Source organism: Eremomyces bilateralis, assembly GCF_010015585.1.
Source record: "Eremomyces bilateralis CBS 781.70 unplaced genomic scaffold P152scaffold_3, whole genome shotgun sequence".
NCBI lineage: Eukaryota > Fungi > Ascomycota > Dothideomycetes > Eremomycetales > Eremomycetaceae > Eremomyces > Eremomyces bilateralis.
Window position 1 is genome coordinate 145,107 of NW_022985069.1, and position 10,176 is coordinate 155,282.

At 53.8% G+C, this 10,176-nt stretch overlaps 2 protein-coding genes across 2 annotated transcripts; both read right to left on the reverse strand.

Annotated features, from left to right (window-relative positions):
- Positions 1–6: 6 nt before the first annotated feature.
- On the reverse strand, positions 7–897 carry P152DRAFT_384833 (uncharacterized protein; the record flags this gene model as incomplete). The annotated part of the gene is made up of 2 exons (XM_033675811.1): positions 7–668; positions 765–897. Coding segments are annotated over 2 exons (795 nt in total), but the record flags the coding sequence as incomplete, so codon positions are not given.
- Positions 898–2,442: 1,545 nt separating this feature from the next.
- P152DRAFT_470795 (uncharacterized protein) lies at positions 2,443–4,914 on the reverse strand (the record flags this gene model as incomplete). The annotated part of the gene is made up of 1 exon (XM_033681007.1): positions 2,443–4,914. One exon carries the CDS (start codon positions 4,912–4,914, stop codon positions 2,443–2,445), a length of 2,472 nt encoding a protein of 823 aa, XP_033536981.1.
- Positions 4,915–10,176: the final 5,262 nt, after the last annotated feature.

The window sequence follows — 10,176 nt, forward strand, 5'->3', positions numbered from 1 at the left end:
CATGCCCACCCACGCGCCCAATAGCACCACCGCCTTCACCCCCACCCCCACCCATATTAGCCCATCCACCTGAATCCCCGCTCGGAGCAGCCACGCCCCCACGATTCCGCCTCCTAAAAGTAACACCATGCTCGCCACCCGCCGATCCCGCTTCCGATTCCGTGTCTCAAACAATCCCGGATCGCCCATCAGGTCCGCATACGCACTCGTCAGCACGCTGGTCGGGATCTCCGACACCCCCAGCGCACGGGAGATGGCGACCTGGCTCCCGAAGTGCATCGCAAGGGGCGGTAGCGGGATCAGCACGCGCAGATCGCTCAGCGGGGAGGGGTGCGAGAGAGGGTTGTAGCTGGACGGGTCCATGAGCACTTCGCGGGCCTCGGTAGGGACGAGGCGAGTGGCGCATAGGGCGCCCGCAATGATGAGAAGGAGGAGTTGGAAAAGGAGGGCAAGGAGTAAGGGGAGGCGGGGGAGGTGGACGGATGCGGGGCGGGATGGGGCGCGGGAACCGGGGCGGGAGAGGAGATGGCGGGAGAGCAGCCGGATGAAGTTGGCGGTTACGAAGGCGCCGATCAGGAACGAGACGATGGAGAGGATGGCTCGGGGGGCGAGGTGAGGTTGGTTGGGGGGGAGGGAGGCCGTGGAGAGGCCGAGGAGGACGGTATTGCCTTGCTCAATTCGTCAACATGATGGATTCTCAAGCACGCAGATGGATATAGGATCCCGATATTCGTAGAACGGCGGAGTACCATGTTGTCACTGACCTGTCTGCATTCCCACGAAGACGCCAAAGTTGCAGAATATACCGCTGTCTAACAGCCCCGTCACGAAGCAACAGACGATGAGCAATATATCGGCATGCTTGGTGTCCACATCTCCTTTCAGGTACTTCCAAGAAAATGCATCTTGCACCCGGTTCCGTCTCTTTGGCGGACGCGTAGCTTTAGATGCCATCGTGCCCTCTATTGGTCCCACGGACTCTTTCGGACTTGTCATGATAAGAAACTCCGCTGATATTGAAGCCTTGAACCAACGCGAATGCAATATCACTGCGTTTGAGACGATATATAAAACCCAGCCCAGATCTGATGAGTCAACATCGGCTGATTAGACACCCCCAAATGGTAAGACTTTTTCTTTTTTTCCGCGATAGTCGTTAGCCCATCATTTCTCGCACGGGAAGCTGCTCCGATGACGGCTAACTAGCCAATTCGCAAACGCGTCTTCTGACTTGAAATCATACACATCTGTTCCCGCAGGTCCACGGCATACACAACTCACGGTAGAAGTAGAATTCAAAATCGAGACCCTGCAATCGATATCTAACCTCAATTCCACCCTCAGCCTAACCTAAGGGAATTCGCAAAATTCTTCGACCGTTCGACGTTCAACTCAGGTCACGGGATCTACGGCGGTAAATAGTCGGTATTATAGTTTTGGGTTCGTGCAGCCCGTCGTAGCTGAACTCTGACGTCATCGTTTTTCACATGGTCTCGGATTCCTTTCATGCAGCATTGCACCTTGCGGCCTGCAGGTGTTTCATTTTCACTTCCACTTCCACGTCTACGCGCGGCAAGATCCCGAGTCCGACAGTTGATTCTGCATGCGGCATCTTGACTCGATGGGAGACAGCTCCAGAAGGAACGGAGGTGATCAGCACGAGGACATGAAATTACAGCGTCCACGCAACCCTGTCCTCTCCGCTCCCCCGAAAGTCGCGAGATCTTCCAACCGGATTTGGATACGGGCTTACAGAGCGCAATTAGGGGTTTCTTTCGATCTCTCGCCACCATCCCCAACGTCATAGCTGTTCATGTGTCATCAGCACCAGCCAACTTCCGTAGAGCAGACTTCACAAGCCAGAACAGTAAGACAGTGGCATCATGTGGACATATCTGCATTGATCCCTACGTTCGTAGAGAACTAAGCAACCATGCATTGGAGCGTCCGACATCCCGGACACCTCACGGCATGTAGATGTAATAGTAAGAACAAAGCGAATGCAAGCGAATGCTGATGCTAAAATCAAAAACAAACAAAACTCCGATGATGATGCTGTGCGCGCTATGCTGTTCCTGCCCGCCCATGGATATGTAACCTCCCGTCCCCCATCCTAGTAGAAACCCGGTCCTCCCGCACGGCGGAAGTGTTGATGCGGCCCTCGTCGTCCGTTCACCGGAGTCGATCGGATGAGATCGAGTCTTAGGTCGGTGATTGTGGAGGATGGAAGCCTGGTGCACCCCTTATGCGTGTTGCGTTCGTGGATGTAAAAGTGGTAACCCTGCCGTATCGCCTGACTCGATCCCGATGCTGTACACACGAGGAGAGTCGACGGAAAAAAAAGATGATAAAAAGTGTGCAATGAATCGAAAAAGGAAATGCAATGCCGCTCGTCCGGGTAGATGGTCGGTGGCTCTATTCCCTGTCGTCCGGCGGGTATGCCTAGACCGACATCACGAACCCGTCGCCCTCCTTCTCCCATACTTGCTGCAGGCCGTTGAACCCGTTGAACCACGCGCCCTTCTTCCCCATGCACCCCAGCCCCACAGCGCGCATCCGCTCCACGCCACGGCCCTGGCACAGCTTCCGCTCCCGCTCGCGGTCCTTCTCCTTCTCCTTCTCCGGACGGTTCTGCCACTTCTGCAGCAGTTTTTCGCGACGGCGGGCGCGCTTGGCTTCCAGTCCCTTGACGATGTCGATGGCCGGGCGGCGGGTCACGACGGCGCGCTTGCGGGATGTGTCGTGTGCGTCGTCGACCTCGCCGTCGCCATCCTCGTCGGGGTCATCCACTTCGATGGCCGGGGTGAGGACGCGTCGGCTGGCTGCTTCTGCGAAGGGGAACGCCCTTGGACCGTAGTACAAGCGACGGGGGAGAGAGCTAGCGTAAGTCACTTTGCGTTCACCCAGGACGGATGGCGTGCCCGGGATCTGCAGAGCGTCGGCCCCCAGGTTATATTGGGGGACCTTGTTCAGCGAGCCACGCCGGGTCGGGGGTGGGCTGCGAAGACGGTGGGGAGGCGGGGAGTGGAGACGGCGGGGAGAGTGGCCGAAGAGTTTGCGGGGTGGCGGCGGGGAGCGATGATGTTGCCCAGTGGTGGTTCGCTTCGCCGGTGGAGGAGAACGCCCACGACGAGGAGGCGGTGGTGGAGACCGTCGTGACCCCTTCTTGTTCATCTGGTACGCCTTCCTGTGCGGAGAGTGAGAGTCGATGTCGTCCATGGCACCCTGAACCCAAGCATCGGATTCATCAGGGGCAGATCTAATGTCCTCATTGTCGGACTCGTCTAGTTCCGGATCTGAAGTGGGGAACGTTGGGTCAATATCGACGGCAGAAGCCCGGTGAGACTTCCGGAGATGCTCCAAATAACGCTCTTCAAGGGGGCGGTCTTCGTCGAGGGTGCCGCAGACGAAATCGGTTGAATCAGGAAGCTCGGGAGACGTGGGACGAATAGAGATTGCCTTCTTATGCCTGTGGTTTGGCATCACGGTCGGGGAGACAGGGCGTGACGATATGGATGATGCGGAAACGCTGCCCGTACGCCTGTCAAATGCGGTCGGAGGATGCTCCACTACCGATGTTGACGCCGTAGTGCGACCTGGGTTCCACCAAGCAAAATCAGAGCCGGCTTCGCTAACCGTATCATCGTCCTCCGACGCGAAACCGTGCTCATCGTCGGACTTGAACCCATCATCCGAGTCGGAGTCGTCATACGAGCTGATAACAGCATCGGCTTCATCGTCATCCTCGTCATCGTCTCCATCCTCATCTTCATCCAGTTCCTCCTCGTCATCCTCGTCTTCTTCTTCCTCGACTTCCTCAATAATCCTCCTGAAGCCATTTTCGACTTTCAGAGTGTCATTGACCGTCAACGGTCTGCGATGGCATGTCGATTCCTGCGCCCAGTCATCCACTTCGTCATCTGAGCTAGCGAACTCATGAAACCGGCAAGCCTCCGATCGATTCAAATCCGAAGTGTTGTCTTCGCTGAACTCGTGACCTGGTTTAGGCTGCAAGGCAAGTGGCGTAGGCTTGCGACTCGTCTGAGGTGATACGCCCGTCACAGTCGCGTCGGAGCCGCGATGTGATCGTTCACCATCCTTCTCCTTAGACGCGATGCGACGACGGGATGACGGTGGCGGTGGGGGGCTGGGCAGACGACGTTGGGGAGGTTTCGATTCGGTTGCGGCTGGCTTGGTGTCGCGAATCGGGCATGCGCCGAATCGGATCGTACTTGGTTTGCGTGGTTGCGGATGATGAAGTTCGCTTTTTGCTCCCGACTCCGTCGCTACAACATTTGCTTCGACCTTCGGGGCATCATTCTTTCCACATGCGAATTTGATGCACCGTCTTCGTCCAAGTCCTGCAGCCACCTTCTCCTCGCTGTCATCAGCGATGCGGACACGATTCGAAGGTAACAGGATGGGCCCCCCGCGATGGTCGTTGACCGTGATATGTTCGTGGCGGATCTGTTTCGTCGAACCAGGGAGTGCATGGACGTTCAGAGTGGGGATTGGGGGGCTCGGGGTGTTTGCACGAGACCCAGGAGATGTCAGGTTCCCGTCACTCGTCAACTCTGCCGTTGACGTCGTGCTCGGATTACTCCAATTCGACACCTGCGACAAGCCGCGAGTGAGGGTGGTGAATCGCGCAGCCGGAGGATCGTAATCGTCCTGGGATTCGGGTTCGTGGAGAATGCGAGTCAATAAGGACTTCTGCGCCGTACAGCCCCGCGTTTCGCTCTTCTGGAACTCCTTGACTTCGTGTAGGTGGTGATTCGGCCGAGGGGTAATTTGCAGTGTTTCGTCAGGGGGCTCATCAACGTCTGCTGCCACTTCCTCGCCATCAAGGTCGAGGGAGGTCGGCTGGTTTTGCATCACCCGTGAATCGGGTGGAGTGTGTAGCCGGTCCGTCATCGTGAGTATGAAATGCAGTGTAAGGGATATCCACACTGCCACAGTCTAGTTATACAAAATGGAAATTCCAGGAAGATGGTCCAGTCAATGAAGAAATGTCCGAGGACCGTCGAACGTCGTTGGTCGCAGGGCCGCGTCAGAGCGTACGGCGGGTTGCGACAAGAAGATCACAGTGAGGCGTTGGAATACGTCTGGTCTGGCCAAGGCACAAGCCAAGATGCTTGAAGCCAGATCCGGCAAGTACCACCAACGCGAATGAGTCGGATTCGGAAACGGCGAGAAGTGGAGAGGTACGGTAGAAGGAGATGGCTGATACCAATGATGGACTAAAGCCCGATCGGCGAGTGCTATAATTTTGACGAAGTCATAATGTGATAAGGCCGCGGATGCTAGATGCGTCCCGAGTTAGCAATATTCGATGATTCTCTCTTTTGTTGTGGAGCCACGTAGAAGGCAGTGCGAAAAGAAATAGCGAAACGAAGTCGCAAAAGCAGGAAGTGAGGAAACCAACCTTTGGAAAAGCAGTGGAGATGGGAATCTTGGTAAGGAAGGCTGTGGCGATGCTACGCCTATTTCGGAGTTGGCGGGTTTGGTGGTGTGTGTACCACCAAAGATGAAGACCGATCTTGAAATCGAGATGACGTGGAATGGCTCTATAAGGCCTCTGAGAGGCAGAAATGGAACCGCGATGATTCAGGTGATGAATTGTTTCAGACGATCTGCGTAGGATATGAGATGGGTGTGGGAATTTGGATGGAGGTGAATTTTGATGAATGCGGTGGAGGGGCGAGGAGAGGGAAAAGAGTGAGCGAGAGAGCAAAAAGGGAAAAGAGTGGGGGGTTTGGGTCTTGGGACTTGGGACTTTGGGTGAATGGGAGTGTTTTGGCTGAGCGCACCCACTGATGAATTGGAATTTTGGCAGGTAGCGTGGGAGCGGGACTTCTGAAGGATATGAGGGGTTTTTGGAGTGCGGACACTGTCATCACGGGATATTCACAGGAAATTCACAGGAAATTCACAGCCAACTCCCACAGGCCACAGCGAAACAATCCACGGTTGCTTTCGGGTCAACTACTCAGTAATTAGCTTACCCTCTACTTTACACTTTAGCCCCCGCTCCGCGACGAGAAATTTGATGGACACTCCTTCAACGCCGTCAATTTCCAGCCCATCTCATTCGCTCCCTCCGCCTCCTAGCCTAGTAGCCCACTGCATCCCGTCCCTAACTTGCCCTGCGAGATCGAAATTAAATCCCTCACAGGGTCTTGACAGTTAGCTGCGAGTATTAATACCAAATGCCAAATTGCTTTCGGCCCTTGATCGTGTCCGTCAATCCAAAGCACGATCGACTCCACATTCCATTGTTCCAACTTCCAACAGTGAAACCCAATGGCCATGTCTCATCACCACAAGCGAAACCTTCTTCCCCGGTGATCGCGAAATCATGGCGTGGTCGACGATTCCGTTCCGATCTCTCCGTCATCCAGTCGGACCGTGTTGCGTTGCCACAGAAAATTGGTAATCCAACGCCTCAGGTGCGTCGCTGACGAAACCCGAATTCTGCAACGTCGACCAGGAGTCCAGGACACAGCCGGGCTCTGCCAAGCGCGGATATGAACTGACTGTACGGTAATAACGTCGTCCACTAGGAACATCACTGCCTGTACGAGCATTGGAGGGTCTTTCTCCTGCGGTATCACGGATGACGATCGTCCAAAACGGCCCTGAACAATGTCTTCGTGGCTACGCAAGCGGTTTCGTGTGAGTCGAAACACCTGACCGACTAATGACCGTTGATATCGATGTCTATCAACTATTTTGGTCCGCTTGCCTATTTTATCGATGGCAGTATTGCAACGACCGCGCATTCAGTGGCATCAGTCGAGCACGGCAACATTGTACATCATGGCAATTGATGCGGTATGGCGTGTTCGGTCGTTGAGACCTCGTCCCACCTTCGGCCTCAAACATCGCAGACCGCACTTCCTTGGCCACGCCCGACCCATCGGAGATGTGTGCAAACATGTATCATCGCATCCAAGACATGGCAACACCCTGCCACAGTTAATAGAGGCAAGTCGATGCGATCATGCAACAGCATCGAGTCCATATTATTTATGTACTTCGTCCTATTCCCAGCCAAGTGGAACATCCTGAGCGGCTCCCGCTATTCTTGATGCATTGATCCGTGGGAGATCCTAGTACTTTTGGGTTTCCTTGACGCGATCGAAACATGTGTTCCGTCTTATCAAATTGCGTAGACAACATATTGGAGTTCTGGAGTGGTACGCTAATCAGGACGGCTTCCTCTCCTTGCTAAATGTTTTCATGAAATGCAACAGAAGTGAGCCATCGGGTGATTTTCAGTCGTCTTTGTTCACAGCCAAACGGCCTCCGAGTACGATTTTGTCAGATGAGGGGTTGTCGGGGACAATACATCTCCTGTACTTTGGCGGATGGATGGATAGAATATTGGCAGACTCTACCATATCCCTTTACCCAGCGCCCCCTGACCGTTGAAAAATGCTTGACGACCGTCTTCATCGTGGAGCTTGATCATCTGCATGTTTTACCCCAAACCATCCAGATGAGCTTCGCCAATGGCGGATGTCTTGGACTCTTGGACTCGTGGTGTTTTTCCGCCATGTTGCCCCAATGAGGATAAGTTTTAATAATCAACCTCATTATTGGACCAAGTCAACACGGCACGATCGCTGCTGCTATTAGCCAAGGCTTCAATAGACGCTTTGGACTTTAACAGTTTAACTCCAAGTCGTTCCCCACACCTCATCGTACTAATTGCCACGTCGGCTTGCCCTACAGTTAGACATATATTCTTGGAACTTGGAAGTGTACCCCCTCGAATCCTCGATGGATTGGGGATTGGAGAGGATCACTGCGAAGTGAGAATGAATTCAACTCGCACTCAACACGACATGCAATAATACCATCGTCCCTCCACCATCACGCCACCAACAACCCCTCATCCCTACAGCAGTTGAACCTCACAGCCCAACCCCGCACCCTGATCGTCCGCTCCTCCATCTGCGGCTTCTCCCCCGGGGTATTCCGACCGCGTCCGTCAACGCCAATCGCCCATGCACGGTATCTCCCAAGTCCCAACGCCAAACGGATTGCAAATCGTCGGACGCAGGCCGGTGCATGTTCAGCAGCTCTCGGAAAGGCTTGATTCTGGTGCCATGCGGCCAGCACGCGAGGGGGCTCGCGTCGAAGGAACGGGCATGGGCGGCGGCGCATGTGCCAGGTGCTGCGTTCGTGTTGACACGGAGGGCATGGATTATGGACGGACGGCAGGACGACGACACCCCACGTTCGGGGTCATTTGGAGTTCTTTGACTCTGGTGGGTCTGGTTTGGTTAATCCCTCACCTTGTTGACATGGGTAATGGATGGTAACAATATTGCTTCAGGTTGGGGTAACTAGGGGTGTAGCAACCAGTAGGTCCCAAGATCAATAACGCTTGTCGAGTTGTCATTGTTTGTCTTTGTCTCTGGAAGTGATGGCTTGATTTAGCGCATCTCCTGCATATCAAATTCGTCAATCTCCTAAATCCTCCAAATCTCCTTCTCTCATATTCGCCAGTTAGGGCGACCACCGACACGATGACATCTAACAACCCACACGCTGCGGGAGTGGACGAAAGGGACTGCCCGCTCCGCATTTCCGGACCCTCCTAACCCGATCCATCCTCGCGTCCGTCATTCCAACCGACTCCGTCACCATCACTCCGACGATCTAAGCAGCAGAGAAGAATTCCCACCAAAAATATATGAGAACCAAGAATAGTCGTTGCGATAATTATGCAAAAAATCACCTGTCCGTGCCCCTACAAAGTCTTAGTCGCCGGCGATCCAAACACCCAAGCTTGTATCTCCGCGGTTCGCAATTCTGCACCTGCATGCCCCCCGCGCTATCGCGAAATCATCCAGTCGTCCATGCTCGACGCCCACTCCCCAGCGACCCAGTCCCGAGACACAACGCAGGGTTTCTGCACCCGATTTTAGGTCCGTTCTTGGGAAAGGCGGGATATCGCGGTATGGTAAATGTGGTGGATGGTAGGTCATGGGGCAGACCGAACCCGGACGATACCCTGTCGGGGCGGCAATGGCGCGGCTGTCAGGGAAATGCCTCAACAAGGTTATTCGCCGTGGTCATTAAAGGGAAGACGGGGTTGATTGGGTGGAAAGCTCGCGTTTGCTGGACATTTCCTGATTGTATAACGTCCAGTCTTCAAGGCATCGAGTATCAATCAGTGCTAGGTGAGTACTGAGTAGAGCAGTCTCCTAGATGGCTCTAGGAATAGCGTACAGGCGTTGAGCTATGGTTTATGAATTGAGTGAGGGGATATCTACAGAGTAGGTACGGAGTCAATGGATCCCCTGACGATTAGTGACTACACGTTCCTTAGACGTATTCTAGCCACTCTCCATTTCTCTATCATAATTGAGGGCTGGAAATTCATTCTCGTGGTTCTGCAAGGTGGTCGGATTCAAAAATCAAGTTCGCTTGTATCTAGCCTTCAAATCACCCTATACTGTTCAATAGACGGTATCTAGACGGCAGATACAGAGCGCTCAGAACAGTAATAGTCCAATCACCTTGGAAGAGACTGTTCTGCCATGATGCAAGTCCCCTCCAATGCCGCAGAACAGGCATATGGATTGTGCCTTCTTTTGCCGTTTCCCACATGAATACCGATAGACAGTTCCATATCGCGTTTGACCGCAGTGAATATGAGAATAGTGACCGAACAAGGCAGATGCCCTTTTCCCACGCATCTAAACGGATTGTTGAATCCTGGTCTCCTTCTACCTACGCTACCTTTGACATTAGTAGGCGGAACAAGTCTATATATATCAAGATGACTGCTTTCGGACCGAGACCTAAAAGGCCGGATGTCCGCAACTAGTAACAACGGTAAGAGTAGGGCTTCGACAGGAGAAGCACAAGGTTCTACGTAGACAATCGTAATCCTAGTACTCCGGTCGGTTCTTCGAGGGCTCCCCGAGCCTCAGAACAATATCGAAGGGGCCAAAATAAGGGCGAAAAGTTGGTCGAAGATGGTAAATCGGGGCAATAGTCAATACATGTTGATATGAAACAGAATCTTGATGAAATGAAAGCCATGCTGCACGCAGAATGAACGAAAAATACAAAGAGAAGTAGGTAGGTACGAAAACAAGCCACAGCAGACGGTGGTGGTGGTGGTGGTGGGATTGAGGCCGACCTAGAGCTGCGCAG